The 22,059-nt window shown below is 44.1% G+C and overlaps 1 protein-coding gene across 3 annotated transcripts in view; it reads left to right on the top strand.

Annotated features, from left to right (window-relative positions):
• Positions 1–6,849, top strand: part of CRADD (CASP2 and RIPK1 domain containing adaptor with death domain) — an 86,105-nt gene extending 79,256 nt beyond the window's left edge. For 2 of the 3 annotated variants that reach the window (XM_026867807.1, XM_026867806.1), the window contains exon 3: positions 5,033–6,849. In XM_026867807.1, the coding sequence (XP_026723608.1) occupies positions 5,033–5,328 (296 nt within the window). In that variant the 3' untranslated portion in view covers positions 5,329–6,849. The remainder of the gene's footprint in view (positions 1–5,032) is intronic. The other variant, XM_026867808.1, reaches the window with a different exon arrangement.
• The last annotated feature ends 15,210 nt before the right edge of the window (positions 6,850–22,059 follow it).

The following is a 22,059-nucleotide window of genomic DNA, read 5'->3' as shown; positions in this document are numbered from 1 at the left end:
GGCCAGATGCATGCCTAAGCAATTACTCCTTTTTACAGTCCCATTCCAGCTATGCAGGTTCTGAAGCCTGGAATCATCTACCTGTTTCTGATGTGATTACATAAAAATTAGAGTATTTGCCTAGCATTGTTTCTGCCGAGTGCTCTTGCATTCAGTTTTGCTGTTTCAGCATACCACTTGATTCCCAGGAGAGTTTTCTCTCCACCGGGCTCCATTCTAGAGACTTGGAAGCATTCTTGACCCTTCCCAGGGAACTCTATATTTTTTGCTGGAATGATTTATCAGAAGAATGGGAATGAAGAGGAGCATGACTGTGCACCTCAGCATTAGGATGTGTAGCTCAGAGAGATCTGGATTCCCAACTCCTCTTCCAGGGCTGCTTCTGTCTATTTATCCAATGAGTATATACATGGTCATTTAAAAGGATAAAATAAAGAGGCAGGGCTGGAAACAGAGACCATTCCCCAGAATATCCTTCCTCAAAGAACAGCTTTATTAGATAGTTATTAGATAAGAGATGGGTCACTGTATCCCTGGCTCCCAGACTGTCTCCTGAACTGCCTGTGGAGTTGTTCTTGCAGGTTTAGACACCAGCTGACTGAGACTTTTTCAGCACTTTGGATTCAGGTGCATCATTTCCATCAAAGTCCCTTTTACAGAGTAAAGAGCAAAAGCCAAAAAGTTGGTGTTGTGTTGCATCATGTAAAAATGTATTGACTGCATAAGGGAGAAGGCTCCCTGAAGCTCCAACAGATACTTTTGGCCATGCACAGAGAAGTCACACTTGCATGGAGAGGGGTCCTTCAGGCAAAACTGTAAGGCATTTTGGGCTGCTAGCAATTCTGAGGAATCAGCTGGGTGCTTTAGACATCACCCAAAAATGCCTACACACTTTTTACTGCTGTGTCCTGTGTTGAAGCCAAGCTCACTTGCTCCCCACTGCTTTCCCGCAACATGGATCGTGGGAGGTCAGTTCATCAATGTTGATAAAGATTTTCCCATGGTACAAGACAGCCTAAGAGCTGATCTCAGCTTTTTTCATCACCTAAAGATGGTGATGAGAAAGCAAAACCCAAAAGAAAGTCTTTCAGTGATTCAAAGCCCATTTTCACTGGACTTTCTTGCATCCTCCCACTTGTGCCAAGTGGGACAGAGCTGGGTTGAGTTTATTTTCCATCCCCCTGATTGTTGCAGCATCTTCTTGGAGTCTCTTACTTAAAGCTGGAGAGGTCCTGAAGAAAAAAAATGCAAAAGTGGCAACCAGCTGCCTTTGCCCCATACATAGCTTTGGTATCTGGCTTACTCTGTTTTGTCTGGTACGTATCTGTGATACTATTTACATCCAGTTCTGTTTCCTGTCCACACTCTCCAGCACTGTCATATCTCCTGGTCTATGGAGTGGTATGGAAGCACACATGTACACACAGGATAGAAATTGTCAACATCTCCCATGTTTTTGACTGGAATGGCTAGAAGAGAGACTTAGGGTGGATGAACTTCCTTGACCAGTGAGAGGTATAGACAGGGAGAAGTGCATTCCCCCGTGCTGCAGTTTTGAATAGAAGGAGCTGTAGGTCTTTCTCTGGGTTGGTTTCAGCTCCAAAACCAGGGTAGGAAGCATCCACCTTCAGCCCAGAGAAAGGGGATTTTCTTGGTCCCAAGCACTGCCCCAGCGAGCTGGCTGTCAGTCCCAGGAGAGCAGCTCTGTACCAGCCTGACTCATTCACCAGCACAAAGATGTCGGCTCCCCATTCGTCGTGGCTTCAGTGCAAGCAGCGAGACTTTTGCCTCTAAACCTCCGCAGCTCATGGCCCTGGTGCTTTGCGAAGTAGACTGTGTCCACAGCTGGACATGGTGTTTCACTCGGTGTGCTCCCTGGAAGCACCACAAATTGGGTTCTCCGGGGAAACCCTTGACACTCTCCAGTGGTGCCCCAAGCCCTGCTTCTTCCTGTTTCTAACTGCAGTCCTTGTTTTGTGAAGCTGAAGCATGTATCTGACATAAGTACCTACATCTCCACATCAGACTGACCCAAAGCAAAAAGAGCTTCACATCTTTTGTAAAATTGAGGTCTCAGTATCCTAAACATACCTTTCAAATGCAACTGCAGGATCTGCATAATTTAAACTTTTGCTCTAAGCTCGTTACCTCCTTCAGGCAGTTCCTGACAAATAGAGATTATGTCTGTGGTAAACACAACAGAAAAAAGGCCTCTTTGATGTTTTCACAGTGTGTTCGAAGCAGCTTGGGTGCTGAGCACAGAAAACTCATTTCCCTTTTACCTGAAATGCCATTATGTTTATTAAATTGAGTGGCATTAATCCTAGAACATACCCAGGTCTTTTTGTGATTTTGCATTTGTCATAATTAAAAGATCTCACTATGTATTTCTCTATACCTCTAAATAATATTGCCCATCATGTAATATTTGTCTCAGGTTTTCCTTAGTGACTTTGTATCAGAGCTGAAAAAGAGCTATCACAGAAAATAAAGTGGGACTAAAATAACAGTCCTTTGTATTAAATTTAACATTTGGCTTCTGTCCCAGAATCTTCCACATCCATATTAGAATCAGATGGTAGCATAAGATGAAAAGATTTCCTGGATGGGTTTTATTCTTATTCTTATTAAAGGGCTGATAACAGGCTAAAGGCAAGATACTTGTAGTAAAAAAATCTGCCTAATATCAAAGGCTGGATAGACAAGATAGACATGTATTATTGTTAGGCCTCCCTGCTTGATCACATTTCAGTATCATAAAATCACTCTGCTAGCGAACATGAAGTATAAAAATTCCAGTGTGAGAGCAAAAAGCCCAGGCTGGCCGGTAGCGCTTCTTTGGGCACACTGCTTTATGCTTAGTAGCTGACCATAAGACAATACAAGGGGTTTAATAACAAAAACTAGTGTTGGAAACAGCACGGTGTAGCTATATTTATTTTAAATTTTAGTTATTCTCAAGTATTTGCATTCACACGAGGCACGCCCTTGGCCTGACTTACCTGTGGAGCTGATATCCAATGTGATGTGACAGCATAGAGCAGCCTCATCAATAGTGCTCAGCCTTCTTCAGGAGCCCTTAGCCCTGTCCCTGAACCAGCCACTTGCCTCAGGTTCCTTTGGCAATCTGGAGACAAAAAGATCAAAGGGACCTAAACACTCTTCAGAAAGCAATTTTCCCTTTACTCAAAGCAGCTTTGTATAGTACTTATGTATGATTGGGCTGAAATTGTACAAACGTTTGTAGGCTCTGGGTAATCTATGCAAAAACAATTACTTTTGATAAAACGGAAGGAGTGGTGCTTTCTAGTGTTGCTGTTCTGCTGGAGTGGAGCCTACGAGCATGATATTGGAGCTATAAATTAGATTTTACAAAGCAGCTCTTCTGTAGGGAGTCTGCTGCTTCAGACCGACAGGCTATAATTAGCATTTTCTTGGGGATATTTTTGCTGTTTTGACACAATATCTTCAGCAACAAAAGTAGAGGAGCAATTGCAGGCTTCATTTCAGTTTGTGATCGCAAAGGGTATCAAAAAGCAAATATGCTTTATAGATATATTTATAATAAGCTGATTTTCTAAATGCACTTTTTAAAAGCAACTGGTATGTGGTTTGAATGTACAGACAGAATCATTTCATCAGCACTAACTGTTTTTACAGTGTCAATGTCACAATCTGAGCTTATACCCAGCAGTCCTTTTGCAGTCAATGGAGAGAAATGTGCACGTTTAGAGGAGTAATTCATCTGATGATTTTAGACATCTTTCCAGTGAGATAGATTGTATTCTAGAAGAGCCTATTTCTCTCCTTAGCAATAATTAATCCTAGTATGATTAGTTCAGGAGGAGCTATCTGTGGTTAGGTGAGATGGATCACATGCAGCATATTTCTGAATAGCACTCTATTCTCACTCTGCTATTAACACTGTTTGTATTAATGCTTTTTTTTTGTCTTCAAAATTATCAGATTATCATAGGGAATACACAAAGAGATCACTTGTGTTTGTAAGAAATACTTGGTTCAGCCCTTAAGAGGTTTTTACTACTGATAATTACAGCTACCTTAATGCTTCCTGTGAAAACTGTTTTGGTAGTTGTATTGATCATGTCCTCCGTACCTCAGGTATTCGTTCAATCCTAAACATCTTCTCAGATGAAGAGTGCATTCTGGGGATTGTTGAATACTTCAGCAGTACTAAGGGACATAGGGCAGGAATCTCAGATGACATATGACTTCCTTGCACTCTCCTGAAAACAGCTTCAAGGAGGCCGGATGAATGGCGCTGTAACACCTACGTGCCTGTTTTCAGGAATGTTACTACAACTAGGATGAGGAATAAGGAAGTATAATTTGTATTGGGGAACAGTGTTGAAGCCTTCGTTACTTGGGTTCACCTGAACCATGCTTATGGGTTTATTTCAATAGAAGAAAAGCCCCCAAAACTGATCCCCTCAAGAAGAGTTTGCCATATGACAGGGCACAAAGGGTAAGTAGCATCTTAGGAGACAGAAGAATTTCCTTTGATCAGCCCTCGGCAAAATAAATAGAGTAACACCTAGTAACTGAAGAATCAACATTATTTCTGAACTGTATAAAGTCAGAATAGAAGTAATAAGGTATTATTGGTCCCATATTTGTTGTTTGTAACTATATCATACTGGTGCAAGCAGATTGATTTCCAGAAGGTGATAGCTGCTGGAAACATATCCTTGAGAACCTTTCTTGTTCACTACCCCATCATTTATCATTACTGTTGGAAGTCTTGGCTTTGTTGTAGAATCTGGTATCTGGATTATTAACACTCAGAAGCTCAAGGCTCCCTAGTATGGTCCACTAAGCATTAGCTTTCCACCAATTAATCTTCTGGTTGTTTATGTAATCAGTTTCTCTAGGTGAGTATGTATTCTGTTTCTTTATTAATTAATTCTTTCACCTCAACTTTGTTTATTCCCTCCCTTGTCAGGGTCTTACGTTAGTATTTGCAGCATTGCCTAGTGACATGGGAAAACATTTGCTTTTCCTTTTTTTACAGATATAACTGCAATTGCACCATGTATTTTGAAGACTTCACCAACAGATCAGCAGCTGAACAAACTTGCAAGAAGACTGGGACCTGAATGGGAGCATATAGTTCTGTGCTTGGGTTTGTCCCATACTGACATCTATCGATGTAAAGTCAATCACCCTCACAACCTGCAGTCACAGATAGTAGCTGCATTTGTCCTGTGGAGACAGCGTTTGGGGAAAAAAGCAACAATCCAAAGTCTACAAGCCAGTCTGCTGGCAGAAGAAGTGGATCCTTCTGTGATACAGTACATGCTTGAATGAAGACTTGCTGTTGATTGGGAGCTATCAAGTACTTCATTAAATTAAATAAAAAGGTTTCACTGAAATGTATGTTGAAGATCTGACGCATCAAACTGAAAAAAAAATGGATTGGGAACTGTGTTTTTATTAAACATTCCAGTTTTCTGTGGCATCTTGTGACTTGTAATTCTTTTCATGCCAGATTAATTTTTCGCAGGCATTAAAAAATGCATCACTCTTTCCTGTTTGCTTTTGTACTATTCCAGTGGGGATATAGGGTGACACTTAAAGTTCTTGCAAGCAGGAGGCCCTGCAGTTTGTTCAGCAAGGTTTCTGGTTTCATTGCGGGAGCAACACTTGATTTAACCTATTTTCTGGACTGTGTAGAAGCCTTTTTTACTGCCATTCCGTGCTAGTTCCCTGATATCCCAGCAAGAAATGTGAATAATCACTGTTACTAATTTAACAATTTTACAACAGTTATTGCAGGTGGCTAATTTCACGTTTATAAAAGTTTTAGCACATACAGTTTCTTGCTAGGATAGATGGCTGCCACCTTAGTCTGCCTTTGAAACTGGCCCTAAGTGGAAGTAACAGGAACCTAGTGTGCCTGTGAGGGTTTCTCCTGTTATTATTTAATGGGTGTAGGTTTCTTCAAGGAAATAGGCACCGTGCACATAAGCCATCTTTTAGCATAACATGGGTGAGGAGTTCTCAGGGCAGACATGCAGTAGAAAAATGACCAGAAGATAGGCAGGAACAGGCAAACAAAGTGAGAAGGGGCCTACAAAATGAGACAACTTCTAAGTTGTTCATGTTTGTCTCTGCTAATAAACTAGGAGACAACCTGGTGCCTTAAGAGTCTTTGTACTGTGCTCTGGATCCAGGCAATCTTGTTTCACAGAATTTTTACTCTTAGGTCAATTGTCCATAGGCACCTTTCACTGATCACTGCATGCCCAACAGGGTACTGAAACTTGGAGGTCTTTTCTGGTCAAGATGAACTCCCTGCTGCTCTCCTTCCAGCTTGTGCCATCCACCAGGCTCATTTGTTTTCTGCCAGCTTTTCTCCACCTAATGGGGTCAGCTTTGACACTTCTATCCCCAGTTCTTTGCCAGCTGTAATTGTACCACCAGTGATGATTAGATTTCATTCAGAAGAACAGTAAAGCTTGGGCTTTTCTCCTTGCCTCCTGTAAAGGAGATTTTCTTCCTGCTGGAAGAACCCACTGAGGTTTTTGCTGACCAGGTAAGTAGCGATCAGTCCACAGGGTATGTATCCAAATTGAAGTGACCAGTTGCACTCTGAGGCCTGATGATAAGAGGCAGAATACGTTTTATTTCTCCCTGAGCAGTTTGCTGTACAGTAAATGATGAAGAAAGTTTGGACACAGGCTTTCCAGGTTTATTTATGAGCAAGTTATGGTAGACTGTTTCATCTACAGAGTCATTGCCAAGTAACTTCCTATCCTGCAAGAGCTGCCCCATATAATTTAACAGCTTAACAGCCTTGTCAGAAGCCTTTACTGGGGCAAGAATGAATTTTACTGCCTTTTTTTTTTTTTTTTTTTTTTTTTTTTTTTTTTTTTTTTTTTTTTATTCTTCCTATACCCAGATTTTGGAACATGTCTAGGAAATTAGGAAAGGCAAAGAGATTTTAAGGAAATCCTGTCTGCCTTGATTTTCAGAAGTGTGGAAACAGAAAACATATCCTGGCAGGATCAGCTCCTGCAGGTCCCGAAGCAATCTGATGGTATTTTGGCCTTAATCTTCTGTATACAGTTCTAACCTTCAGTAAATCATGATCCAGTTATACCTCACTCAGATCTTAACTAATTATATCCTATTATGGCTACTTACAGAGTTTAAGTCTATCAACAAATCCCAAATAAACAATAGAAATCAATTTAATCCTTGGTATTTATTTATTTTTTCTGTTTCATGATGCTTTAATGCCAGCATATTCTTTTTCTTTCATTGAAAACCATCCTGGAGCATGTGTACAGACAATTGTCAAATTCATATAAACATGGCTCAGCATAGGTAGGATAGGTAGCATAGAGAGGACTCTTTACTAAGAGCAAAACTCAGCCTTTGTATCCAGCATGGTCACAAACTCTCTCACAATTCTGCCAGTGAAATGGGCAAGAACATTGTCTGCATGTTAGGGAACAGGGGCAAAGCAGTGTCCATAGCAGTTTGGAGGAACAAAAGCTGGAGATGGGGAGCAGGAGAAACTACTGAAAACATGATTTAGAGGAAGAATCTGGCTTCTAGCAACATAAATGCAAGTACTTTATCTTGTTCTGAGTCTTAACACAGATTGGTCTCCAAGGGAGTCATCCCCAGCATGAGCGCAGTGCACTGGGAAGGCAACCAGTCCGGGCAGTAAAGCAGTATAATGGGCACACCCACAGGGCCCTGGTACCTTCTTCTTTGGGTGAACTTTGTATTTCATGTTCTTCATGTGTAAGACCAATGTCAGGTTATCCATAGCTAATATATTTAGAGTCCTTTTAATGGTTAAGAAGACAGCCTGGAGTAGGTATGAAGTGTCATGCCAAAGAAGCATTCCTTACAAGTTAGGCATCCTTCTGTGTATCTACTGTGGGCCCCTGGCAACCTGATGGGTGAGTATCAAAACAGAGTATTTCTCCAATTAAATTGGTCTTTAGGTGAGCTAAATTCTGCATCCCAGCAGTGGTACTGAAATTACAGGAGCCACAGCTAGACAAGGAAGTTAAAACCTGGACTCTTGCATTGTAGAACAAAGCACTTAATTCATAATTTATAGTTACTTTCACATTCCCAGGCCCTAAATAAATGTTGTAATACTTGAGTTGCAAATATTGAAGGGAGGGGTTTACTTATTTTATGAGATTGTTTCCATTGCTGTTATTTTTAAATTCATGGAAATGTTCCTAGTAGACTCTTCAGTTTTATTAAAGCTTGTTTTTGCACCACACAAATGCAGGGACACATTTAACTTGACAGTAGTATTCCTTTAACCCAGTGGATTTTTCCATCCACTTAAAAATATTTTTCTTCTCTGTGTAATGCTTTATTTTGCACAAGGATGCAATTAAGACAATTCTTCAGATGTATAGCAAAGCCTCTTATTCTCTCTCAGGACAGCCAGAAGGTCTTAAAATGGTTATTCTTCTCTCGCTAATTTGGGAGAAAATGTTATTTATTTAAATCTCACTCATAGACAAGCCTGCAACTTCAGTATTGTTCAGGAGAGAGGCAACTCAGCAAATTTCCCCATGTCTCACTTCGTCTCAACTCCCTTACACCTCCACTTTGGGTGACAACAATGGGCTTGTGCAGGGGCTCTTGTCCTCCCTGCCCACCGTGCCCCCAGGACTGGTGCACAGAGCAGGCTGACAACCAGGAGCAAGGACTTGTCTCTCTTCCCCTGCTGACGGCTTGCAGCTTAGATGCGTGGCCACTCCAGGCTTCAGGATAGCACATGGGCTCAGGGGCAAAGGTTAGCCAGCAGCAATTGCTCTCTGATGTGTTTGGGTTTCTTAACTGATGATGAAAAAGCCTTTCTAGTGAAAATGAAATTATTGCTATCTACTTGTGGCAGTTTTTAGGAGCCCGGAGCGAAGAAAGCATAAAAGTGGCTCGTGCTGGACCTTCCACGGAAATGGAATGTCTTAATTTCTAGTCCTTGGAAAAAGTAGTTGTTCATTTTCTTCCTTGGTCTATCAAGGAGACTCTGGGATCCCGTTTAACTTGCCTAAGTGGAAAGTAGGCTTTATAAAAGGTGTTTTGTACTCTGCAAGTACAGGTGGACTTTTAGCATATCAATAGGCAAAGTCTAGAACACTACTTCCCATGTGTATAAAGGAGCAGGGATGATCATAAAGGAGGGATCTCCTCAGGGCAGAAACATGTCAAGGAGGGTTTAGGCTGTGTTGAACAGTGGCTGGACTGTAGCATAAAATGAAAATCTTTGAGCCACTTCTCCCAGACGATGTGGGGGAAATTTCCATCTTGAGTCATATGTTATGACAGTCATTGATCTATGGAATAAAACATTTTGTAAAAGGCTGGAAAAATAAACAGTCATATTATATTCAAAGAACATAAAAGGCATGCTCATCTGATGCTAAATGTGGTCATGCTGACAGTTTTGTTTCTTACTGGAAATAAAAACAGTTTCTGAGAGCTAATTGGTTTATAAGCTTCCATATTCTCCATAGTAATAGTCTAATGTCAAGGCATAGTAGAAATAGAGCTGAAAAGGAGGTTCATAAAAGCTTTGTGTATTTGCAATTCAGAAGCTTTGTCCAGGTTTCACTAAATTAAAGGAATTTTGACTTTCAAGGTGTCTTTCTATCACCTGATAAATAGACCTAAAAGTGAATCCAGTGATTTGGCTTTTTTTGGCCTGAATACAGTGTCTTTTTTAACTGATTTCCTGAGAAAAAGGAACATTTGCCGGAAATGGAAATAATCTTTCAAAATATCTTTTCAGATTAAAAACAGGAGTATGTGTTTTAGCAGAATTAATTTCTGAACCTAGCTTTTTAGTTGTGAAACAAGATGAATTGGCAATTTCCCTTTGAAGCTGTTGGAGAGAGCTGAATGATCAGCAGGGCTGATAGTGGTTCAGGAAGACTCCCGACACTCCTGTAGCAGTGACTGCATTAAAATGTCTGCACGGGTTACAGATACCATTTCTGACACTGATGTCTGGTCCAAGACCCAACAGCAAAGAGACAAAAAGTCTCTTACTAATTTCAATGTGCTTTGGATTAGGCCTTCTTTAATTGGAACCTGATGAAGCATGGTACTTTTACTACCTTCCTTTGAAAAGCAGTCTTCATGGATTTGGGGCAATAAAAAGAAAAGGGGTTTTTGTGGGTGTAGTAAGCACTGTAGGTTATGGGGTCCTCTTTTCACTGCCTCAAGTGCTACTTTGCACTATTCACTTCAAAGTAAGCGTCATGAGGAAGGAAAAAGAACAGAGGAGTGGAGTATTCAGCAAAGGATATCAGTACGTTTCCAAAACCAAGATCGAATTCTGGAATGTGAATAATCCCCTAAGAAGTGGGATTTGATGGCTCGGGAGACTGTTAATAGACTCATGGAGTTTTCCACCTTGAGATCAAGGATCCAAACCCACACTGACCCAAAAGAAACACAACTGAATGGCAGTCTGTGCAAAATGAACTATGCATTTTCTTTCTTTAGGACTTTCATTTCTGACCTACGCTGCACCAGGTTTTGCTATTCAGACTTGGAAAGGGGCACAGAGGATTGAATGAACCAAGTACTTTGAACTGCCCTCTGCCCAGAATAGGGACAAACCCATTAGACCCTGGGAGAGCAAAGCAGGCAATGTGAGTTGCCACAGCCAGTGTTAACATTCACATGGTGTGTGTAGAGAGGCCATCTGCTTCCCAGGATGTCACCCAGACCTCCTCCGCATCAGCAGCAAGCTCATTCACAGAGGAGGACACACAGAGACCTCCTTAACAACTCCTTGCAGCAATACACTCAGAGGGTATATTTTCACTTGCTGGCTTGTTATTACTCTCCTGTGAGTGCTGTCATAGCACTGCCTGAGGAATCTGTGTCTAGTCATAATATTTAACCACCCAAAGTCCTGTTTCTGCATGACAGAGTTTCCTCTATGAACAGGCTCAGGGCACAGTAGGATCTCGAGTGCAGATCCCATCAGCATTGTTTCTAGTTAAAGATACATTTCCAGAGTCATTCTGGGTTTAACAATGCTGTGATTTTTTCCTTAAATTCAGAGTCGACCCAGTACTTGCTTCCTGGTTTGATTTTTGGGCTGGTAGGGTGAGTTTTGCCCCATGCAGCTGTAAGTCAGCCTGCCCCATGGCATGCAGCTCAAGCCCGGGCCTCAAAATTAGCCCTTCTGACTTTTAAAATATGCAAACTCTTCTAGCACCTGAGACGCCTGCATGTTGCTGTTCACTGCAATTTCAATCATTACGTACTTTATTGACTCTAATCTTCCATCTTTGCACCATTAAATTTGGATTAACCTGAAGGGAATCACTGCAAACTAGAGTGGAGGTATTTTTTTGCACGCACACTGAAAACTGTTCCCTAGGAAGCAGACACGTGGAGACACACTCCTTTGATGTTCGTTTTGATTTTGTAGTGATACTTTCTCTGCCAGGAGGGTGATATTTCCCAGCTCACAATCTTGTGGACTCCAGGAAGGGGTTGGGAGTGTTCCCAACTCAGCTGAGGCCCGTCAAGACGAGCCCATAACCACATTTGCCTTTGTGGCACCTTAACAGGAATGACACTGGGGATGCATGGCACAGTCATCGCCTTTGAAAGCTCAATGAGCACCCAACACCCCTGTAAAAAAAAAAAAGGATATAAAGACATACTAACAGAAAAATATAACTTTCAATTATCTGAGCAGGCAGACCTCAGTGATACTGCCTTTTATGAAGTAATTTTATTTTTATGGACACACTTGCTAGGCTTTATTTAAATAAGAAAGCAATTGAATAACCAGAGCATGTGGAGACTCCTGATAAGGACCCGTCTTTCAGGTTATTAAACAAACTGCATAGCAAGTGCTCAATTATTCTTCAGAATGCTTAAGCAACACTTTTGTTCAAATTCCCATCTAGAATTACCTCCCAGTAAGTTGCCTCCCAGTAATTTCCAAGAAGCAGCATGCGAACAGCACACACCCCTGTTCTGGATAATAAAGACTTCTGAGAAAAATCTCAGGATTAACAAATAAGCCACCTAGGGACCTGGGAAATCAATCCTTCTGAGGGAATTTTACTTGCCTTGCGCTGGGCTTGCTCTGCCATTGGTTCTGATGTTGCATGTGAAATGAGCCTCAGTAATTACATAGTCTCCCTCTCCATGGCTGGTCCTGATTTAGCAACATTTGAGAAACCACTTCAGGCTGCAACTTGTAGAGTGATGCAGCCTTCTGATGAGCAGAGTTTGACAAAGGTGTAGAGAGTCTGAGATTATTTACTTGATATATGCTTGGGGGTTGCTGGCTGAGCTAGCGGCCGTGGCATGGCGAGCAGGGTGGAGCACTGAAACCTCTGCAGAGCAGAGAGCGCTCCGAGGAGCATGGGCATGCTTCTCAGCCACGGTGCAAAGCATGCCTACACCAGCCTTGAAGAGGCAATTAGACGTTTTCCTCGTGATACACACAGGTTTTCTTATCCAGCACCAAATATTTGGGTCCCACAGAACTCTGAAAAAAAAAGAACAAAAAGCCCTGAAACTAGGTACTTAAAGCAAGAGCCAGATCACAGAAGCAGACAATAGCAATAGCAAAGATCGGAAGAAAATCAGACTGGAAACAAATCCCCGAGTCTGGCTGACCAGCCTGTTGTGAATTTGAGGACTGTGATTTTTCTGTTTCAGCTGCAGACTGGGCTTTGTGTCATGGATCGTCAGTTTCTCCACTTCCATGTGAGTGCAGGGCTCTGGTGAGCCAGTCCCTGGGCACCTGGTAAAGACCAGGAATAGCAAACAGGTCAGAGAGGGACTTGTGTGTGTGTGAGCATGTAGAGGACAAGAATAAAGGGATTGGGAGAGGAGAGAATGACCTCTGGAGCTCCTGGAGGGCTTGTTCCCAGCACCACCCCATCCTCAGCAGTGCCCCAGGTCCCTGCCTGCTGGATTCCCATTGCTGCCACAAGGCCATGTGCTGGGAGACATGTCATCTGACACCAGCAGATGCCACAGCAGGTAAGACTTCTATTTCTCTCTCGCTTTTTTTTTTTGTTTTTTTTGGTTTTTTTCCCCAGGCAGACATAACTGACATAATTAGATTTTACCGTAAAATCCAGGTGATGGGCTGGTTCCAGGTTTAACATGCTTTCCTAGAAGGGACATTGCTTACAGGGCACACAGCTGTGATTTCCAAAAGCTAATCCCATGAGGCGTGCATCCTGGCGAGGTGACAAGCCATGAGTGACTGAAGCAAAGTCGTCACCTGAAAGAAGTGCCAGCAGGCGCCTGGCCAAGCATGGCCAACAGCAAACACTTCTGTCCATGGCTGCCGCCCACCCAGTGCCACCTGAGGGGTACATGGCCACCACCTCCTTTCCCACATGGAGGACGTGAGCGCTGAGCCAATGTCCAGACATTGCACCGTGCAAGGCTGGATGATGAGCCCTGGCCACCTTATCCAAGGCCTCCTGCTGGCTTTTGGGCCTCAGTTTTGGAACCTGTTTAACCACCCAAGCCATTGGGTGCAGCTTTGGTGGAGGTGGAGATCATCATGAGGTCAGTCCCCATCGGCTGGAGAAACCTGCCATCTGCTCTGAGGCTGGAAGGGGCTTGCCCAGCTCTGGTGTGGGTCTGTGAGTTGATACATAGCCTTGCTTCAACAAACTGGCAACTGAAATAGCTGGGTCCTTGGGAACTGAAATAAGTCAACAGAAACATCAGCTGCTTCAAAACCTCTCTCAAGTGTCTTGTCTTAGAAATGCAGGTTTGTCCTCTTAAGTGTTAGATATAAAGCACCTTGAGCATGGAGACAAGGAATAGGTGAGTGCTTGGCCCAACACAAAGGCCCATGCTCCTGCTCACTCCTCAGGGCATCCCTTTGCTGGACACCTGAGGTGGGACAGACTGACTGTGCAGGCAGCCTGGGCTTCACTGATCTTAACAACATGGAAGCTGGTGGCTGGGTGAGCTGTGCAAGCACCTGGAGCACGCAGGAGCACTGCTCCATACCCGGGTTGCAGTATGGGCATGGCCAGAGTAACTGCCCTCACAGTGCTGATGGGCTCAGTAGAAATCCAGCAACGATGAGTGTGGCCTGTTGAGTTGGAGCTATACATGTGGTGCTGAATGCCGCTTCCCCTGGCAAACAGCAGTGTTTTTCATTAGAAAGCCATCATTTCTCAAATAGTGCCATTGTGTTCTCCTGTACTTGAGCATGTTGGCAAACCCTTATGTTTTTTAAGGGCTATTACAGCAACAAAGTAGGAGTGCTGCACAAAAGCTGCCAGAAGCACAGCTGATGAGAAGCAGCATCAAAGGGCTGCCATGTTTGCTGCTGTGAACTCTTCTGGCAACATAAATTTGGTAAGAGAAAGAGAAAAAGATAAATGGCACCATTTGACAGTGGCTATAACTAACATGGTAGGAAAAATCCAGACCGAGTGTGTAAGAGATGATCATATGGCATAACAGAATTGCTCATCTGTTAAGCATTACTAAATGCTTACTATACTAAGCATTGCCGATCTCCAGGAAATGTACCTAGGTGAAACTGAAGATTTTTAAATCTAAAGCTGATGGCATAAATCAAACCCTTCTTAGGCTCCTGCAATAAGAGGAGAAAAGGAAATTGCTTTTCAGCCCAGAAAGCATGCTCCTGGTAGCTGATAAAGTGGCTGTGACTCCCCACAGGCAGCACGATGAATATCAAGAGAGCAAATATCAGAACTATAATAAGCCTCCAAAGGGACACAGAGAGTGACAGCAGCTGCTGCTGGAGGAATTTGGGGCTGCAGGGGATCCTCCTGGGAGGCAGGGCAATGGGTGGAAGAGGAAACTGCACCCTACAGGTAAGGACATGTAGGGTGCCTGGGGTGGAGCTGCTTAGCATCCAGAGGCTTTCCTGTGTCACTTTTAACTGCTTAATCCTGGAGTCAGAAAAGATAGCTGAGGGAACATGAAAGCACCGATGCCTTTGCAGCATGCCAGCCAAAAGGTGAGCTCAGGCCTTGATGAGGTTGTGGGCGAGGGTGTGATCCTGAAGCAGAGTAACCCTATGAGATGGGGATCTGACTTCATCCATTCTGGCTTTCGTCTGGCCAACCATTTAGCATTAGAAAGACAGAGAAGGATCCATCTAACTTTAGACATCTACTTTGAGACACCCACATCAGAGCTGATCCCTGTCACATCTTTTATAGTTAAGGGAGAGATGCAGGCACGCTTTGAGTACAATTCATCTACCTTTCTGTATGTTTTTGCTAGGATGAGATGAACTAACACCCCAGTGAATGTAATTGGTGCCTAGCTCAGCTGTAGGTATGTACATTAATTGAGATGAATTGTATCCCTCATGTCAGATTAAATGAATTCCACCCCAAAGTCCTGATTTTCTGAGACAATGTGTTCCGTCAGGAGCTTGATGGTTCTGACTGCTAATGTGGACAACCCTTGCAGTAACCCTGCCACCTTGCCAGCTGTGGAGGTTCTGACAATGTAAGATTCAGGGAGGCCTTTCAGGGGGTAATAAATGGATCATGTATCCAATAAAAGGAAATTGGAACTTTATAGACAAGCTTCTCTGGAAAAAGACCTACTCAGTTTGTATAAGCAGTTCACACACAGCAAGAGGGATTCTGGAACAAAACAGAAACTTGTCATCCAGTTCTAGCTGTGTATAAACACAGAATGGATCTCTGCTACAAGAATAGATCTATCAGAGGAAGCCAATAAAGACAAGGTTGCCTAACAAAGGTGATAAATGACCAAGCAGTAGATCATATACGTTACCTTTACTGAGATACTTCACTGTCTGCTTTGTGAAGCACCAGAGAAAAAAATGTTCTATTTTGTGCCTTGTGAGAGGTTTGGTTGTTTGGCGCTTTTTTTCCCCCCTCTTTGTTGCTAGAATTTTAAAAGCTTGAATTTGGAATAGTCTTACATTTCCCCATGTCTGTGTGTCTCACCTCAGTGCCATTAAAAGTCATGACACGTAATAGAGAAACAGCTGTGCAGGAAACTTCAGGCATCTGTTTAATATTAATTGAATGTATTCCTAAAAACTCATAGTTTGTTTTTAAAATTTCACTGCACATCTGGTGCATCACTGCATAGGGATTTTTTGAATAGTTTTTATCTATGAGTCACTGAGAATTATCAGCCACAAGCTGGCCAGACAGCAGGGAGATGATACACAGACAAGTAAAATGGAAGAGACATTTCTAAATAGCTTCTTAAAAAAACACAGTTCTGAACAAAAATGACAAAGCAACACTGACTGTTAGCTACTCATCAGCAGACACTAAACTATAAGGAATCTAGGTTTAGGGGAAAAGAGCATATTCTATTAATAAACACTGTATGATTTAAAAGATATATCTTCCGTGTGAATCCTGTCCCAAACAGTAAACTAGGTTTTCTTTCTCAGCCAGAGGAGGATGAGTTCTCCTGCAGGTACTCAAAAAAACACAACTTGTCCCCTCCTGCCATACTTCTTCCTCGCTCTTACCCCAACCTGCTTGCATTTAGCCGTAAACTGCTTTTCCTGCAGACTTGTCAAGTCTCACATTGAAGAAAGTGATCTCTTGAAGATCAGGTGAAAGGCGTGTTCTTCAGTCTGACAGCCCTGCAAAGCCTCCAGCTCCAGGCAGTCCTCCCACCGCCCTGCCCTGCACTAGCCTGGAGGACCACGGAGCCACAGCCTCCCCCTGCCACAGGGGCAGCCCCAGACCCCAGGGAAGGCATGGTCCCACAGGCATCCATGAGCTTCTGAAAATTATGCGAAGTCTCTGAGATTTTTTCTGAATTAATTAATGAATCGATGAATGCTGGATAAAGGATTTTTGCACTTTTTTCTGCATGTCTACCACTAGGGGTCAAGGACCCCAAAAAGTGTCACTATGAAGGACTCCTTTTTTGTTTTAGAGATCTCTTTTATACTGTGCATGACAGGGTGTTTCCCCCTGTCAGCTGTTTGAAATGTTTGCTGAGTGGTGACAACCAGTAATTAAGTCAGTAACAAATGAAGATTTGAGATGTTTATTAATGCATGAAAAAGAACTAGAAGGAACAGATTTGGAAAACCACAGCTTTGTCAGTGTTACAGAGCAGGTGCATCCCACAGTGAGCTGTGGAATTTAGAGAAATATAGCAGTAGGACTATCATGTGTGCTTGCCTGAGGTTATCTTCAGTATATGAGAGGACCCAAGGGACTTGGGCAAGGGAAGGAGGGAGGGAAGCTCATCCTGACTTGCTGCAGCAGGCACCCACATCCACCCAAGAGGGTGTGTATGGGAGAAGTTTTCCTCAGTCCCACACTTTGGAGGTAAAGAGTAAAGCCTAAAGAGTAAAGGTGCGCTCCTGTTCTCTGTTCAGAAGGGCTACAACTTTCTCCCTTTGAAAGTGTTTCTCTAAAATAAACCTTCCATTTCATACCTTGTCCCAGCTCTGGTGAAAGTCCTCATTTTGGGCTAAACTTCACAGTTGGTTCCTGTGTTTATAATGGGGATGAACAGCCATGAGTGCCATGGTCTTCTTTGTTGGGGGGGTTCTAGTTTGGAGTTGGTGGCCTGGGTGCCCTGGTGGCTGTGAGTTCAGTATAGCTTCCCTTCAGACCTCTCAGCTCACCAGTAAAGAGGGGCAGTGATTTTAGTTTCACCTTGAAAAAATGCTTTGAATTTTTCAAATGGAGAAGACTTGCACCATTTAAGAGCAAGTGGGAAGATGTGGAATGGGTGTGCTCCAGAGGTGCAGGGACTGAGTGTCCATTGTGTGTTCACCCCTGTTTGCATTGCTAGCTCAGGGAGTACCTTCCAGTCCTTGATTTTCCTGTCTTAAAATGCTTCTGCAGTTGTATGCTAAACTAGTTTTAGGAACCCACACCCTAGAGAAGATGAGCTCCAGGCCACTAAGAATCGAGGGGGCAATAAGGGGGAAATCAAATAGCAATGCAATGTATCCATGATGTGAAAAGGGGAAGAAGGCAGCCTTCTCTGAGCCTCTGCCTGGGGACACGGTGGGTCTGGTGCCAGCTCTGGCAACTGTTTGAGCGGAGTGTGTTTTGTCTTGATGTTTTTACAGATATGGATGAAATTTAAGTCCTGGCAGAGAGCAAGTACATTATTTGTGGATAGAGTTGAAGGGGGACAACACAGAACCTGCAGAGCATTATTTAAAAAGAATTTTATTGAACAGCTACATTCACAGGCTGCAGAAGAGAAAGGAAAAGCTCATGGGACAGGGCATAGACAGTATTTAACCTGCAGAATTGCTACAGCCCGAACACAGAGGCAAGGGCAGATCTTTGCACCACATCCCAGCTTGGTTATTGCATCCCATCCCAGCACCTTGGTTATCCCTCCCAGCCCTTATCCACCTCATGCTGCCAGGCGGGACCCATGAAGACAAGCCCTGCTCATTCTCCTCTCGTGGGACCAGGGCAGGGACCATTACATGGCTGCTGCTGGGGGTATCAGCATATAACTGCTGAGTGAGCTGTGCTGATAGAGAAGTAAAGATCCTTTAATATGACAAGGAACTATCTAGGCCAGAATTAACCCAGTCAGTCGTGATAAATCTTTCTGTACATGGGGAGAAAATACCTGTCATAGTCAGAAGGGCAAGCCTGACTCTAGAGCTAAGACACAGGGAGGACCCAAGCTCCTCTCTGCAGCCAGACTGGGATGGGATGCCACAGAGCCAGGCTATGGCACTTTGCGGGGAGCAAGCTTGAGTGCTTTTCTAAATTAGAGCGACTTTCCTCCCTGGCTGGTGCCCTGAAGGCACAACCTCTGGTGCTCTCCACATGCTTAGGCTGGTAAGCAGATGCTGGGGAGGCTGGTTGAGTGCCCCTGCTCGCAGAGCCTCCCCACTGATGCCAGCCGGGGTGTCCCGGCACATGGCAGCACTTCCTTGCCCTGGGTGGGGGTCCCAGCGAGGCATCCTGACCTGCCCTGGCCCAGGCTGGGCCGTGATCACTGTCCAAGACCTTTTCCTCAGTTAGAAAGAGGTGCCAGGATCCACCCCAAAATCAACAAAGGAAATAGATCTCACTAAGGCAATTACAACGAGGAACAGGTTAAAGGTGGAGAAGCGCCAAAGAAACCACCCAACATGGATCTTTTTTTTCCTTTCCGGCATGCCTCACCTTAAACAACTTTCTCCTAGCATGACTTCACCCTGCACTTCTCCACTACTGGCAAACAGCAACACCCTGCAAAAGCTACAAGCCTGTCTCTGGCATATGCCTCATCTCAGGGGGATGGCCAGGGACAAGCAGGGACAGCACGGTTGGACAGCCTACATCACCATGCTCCTGGCTGCCAAGTGTGTGTGCGTGTGTACGTGCACAGGATTTGCACGGTACCGGTGTGTGTGTGCAAAGGGGCAGCACTGTAATTTATAGTCTGGGGCCAGTTGCCTTCACACAGCAATTGTTCTGGCAGCACAGAGCAACCACAGTAGTGCTGCCAGGAGGGAAATACAGTCCGCAGCACACCAAATCCTGAGGGCTACTTTGGGGCACGGCGGGTTGGGTGCAGGGCTGGTGCAGAGCTGAAGCTGGGGCCTGGGGGATGGCAAGGTGGCGGGGGCCCTGTGCATGGTGCAAAGTTGAATGCGAAGCTGTTACGAGAGAGGGAGCGAGCGGCGTGCAGCGCGCAGAACAAGATCTGTTCAATTCCATCAGTCAGCACTCTCTTCCAGAAGATGACCTATTGAACATTTCCAGGAATAGCTGTGCCAAGCCTGTCAACTGTTTCTTGGAAATACACTCAAGAAGAATGGCTTTCTTCCAGTAGGGATCTGCAGAAAGCCTGGACTGGATCAAGTCTGCAGTCAGATGCTGAGGTGGTGATGCTGTTTCAACAGCTCTTTCGGGAGCTGGGGATGCAGGGGGCTGGGGCAGGGGGGGGCTGCATTTTCTCCCCTTCTCCTCCTTTTTCATCAGATGAGAACAACGGGGAGAGAAGGGGTGATTTTTGTCTGTGTGTGTGTGGATTGTCTCAGCTCACTGGTATGCTTATCCTTACTTGCAGTCTCCAGCAATAAGCAGATAGGAAAACCTGCAGTGCTGCACGTGGCTGGGCTGTCAGCCTGGCACACAACCTACCTGGACTATTCCATAGGCAATCACTGGCTGCCAAGACTGGCAAATGCCCCCACAGTGATAACTCGTTCCCAGCATGGTATTCTTGGTATTCCCTTATTGTTTTATTGCTGGAATTAACACGATAACCCAAAGTTATCGCTGTGGTACCGAGGTTTCACTTCCTGCACCAGCAGTTGTATGGGTGGTGGGGTGGGGAGCAGGGAAGGTCCTGTCCTGGTGGCCCTGTGCCAGCTGGAGGGTCCCGCCGGCTGCGACTGACCGTCAGGGGGAGGGGTTGAAAGTCACAGGCGATGGTGGGGGTACCAGCTGGGGCCTGTCCCCACAGTGCATGCCCTCACCTGCACCCCTGACATTGCCAAACCTACCTGTCTTTTGCCAGCTGGAACCAGCAAAGTACAAACTAGGGTCATGCACCAACCAGAGCTGAAATTTAAGGTAATCGTCTTGCATTTACACATGGCAATGTGATAGGGTGCAGCAGATGGCTTTTGCAAACTGGGGGTCTGAGTCCTTCTTCAGATCTCACTGGTCCCTTGCCACCATTGTCCTCAGACATGCATCCGGGTAAAAAAAATCTCGTGGAAATGAACATTTCCCCAGTGGTGGGTGAAACCAGGCAGATGCTGCTCTGCTGTGTAGAGGTGCCTTTTGGAGTTGCTCTGGATTAACTCCAGATCTGGATTTGCATTGGGTCCTTCCTGGTGGGTTACAAATAAACCAAAGTAATAGAATCTGGCATGCCTTGGCAGACTGTTAATAGGATATAGAATCTTTCATTTCTGGGTCATTAATTCAAACCAGTCCAGATCAGTAGTGGCCACATTTTGTTGCAGTCTAATAGCGGTATAATAACCTCTCTGAACAGAATTAGGGAGAGCATCACCACAATTTATTTTAATTATAATAACTTTTGTTGGCTGTCTCAGCAAAGAAACTCAGGACTGAATATGCCCTGAAGTGGGGGCTCCCTGGAAAAGCGGGGACAGGTGGTAGGTCTTTCTGCAGCAGCAAGTGTAGCCCCCGGGGCCATTCCTCAGTCACTGTTTACAAGGCGAAGCTCCCTGGCATGCAGAGAGACCACCTGAGCAGTAAGCATCTCTGTGGCTATTAAAAACTGGGCTCCAGATGTAGCCTTCAGCATAGAAAGTCCCCACAGCCCCTGCTTCACTGTTGAAAGTGTAGGAATGCTCTATATTTGCTTGCTGTCTTATATTCTTTCCAAAGCATCTGGAAACTCTCCGAGTCAGGACACTGGGCTGGCCGGGTCTGTGTTTGACCTAAAAGGGATCTTTTTTCCTTTTTTTTTAACATACTTTTATTCTCTAACCCTCTAAGGGGATATTAATGATATGCAGCACACTTGTCTAAGATCTATGCACGCTTTTACTCCTAAATTCACACATGCACTTGTATATGCTTATGCACATTCAGCATTTGTCTCCATTTTTGTAATGGCCCAGTGATTAAAAAAAACTTTGAATGATTTATAGTTCCTTTGTGAAGAAGGAAGGCTATACTGCATTTTTTTTCCTTTCTGTGTCAAATCCAGTTAGCTGGCCACCATCTCATTTCAAAAATTAACTAAAATAAGCTTTCTGTTTTCCTGGGAGGAATATTTTAATGTTTCTTTCTGGGTGTGGTCAGAATTTTTGGCAGCGTTTTGCTGAACCGAAGCTTGTATCTGACTAATGCAGCAAACAGGCTAGTACACTATGCCGTTTACAGAGATTGTTCATTTCATACCATCAAATCATATCATCTGCAATTTGTTGTAGTGATTCCAAAGAGCCCTGGAGCTTGATGCTAAGTCCACTTTACATGTAGACACTATCAACACAAGGCAGAGGGGACTGGGAGGGGAGGAAGGAATGCTGTGAAACTCATGTATAAAATGGGGGTGGTGGGAAAGGCCACAACTTGAGTGTCAGGGCTCCATAAA

This window comes from Athene cunicularia, assembly GCF_003259725.1.
Source record: "Athene cunicularia isolate RWA chromosome 1 unlocalized genomic scaffold, athCun1 chr1_part2, whole genome shotgun sequence".
Classification (NCBI taxonomy): Eukaryota; Metazoa; Chordata; class Aves; order Strigiformes; family Strigidae; genus Athene; species Athene cunicularia.
Note: the sequence above shows the minus strand (reverse complement) of the source record. Positions and strands in the feature narration are given on the sequence as shown.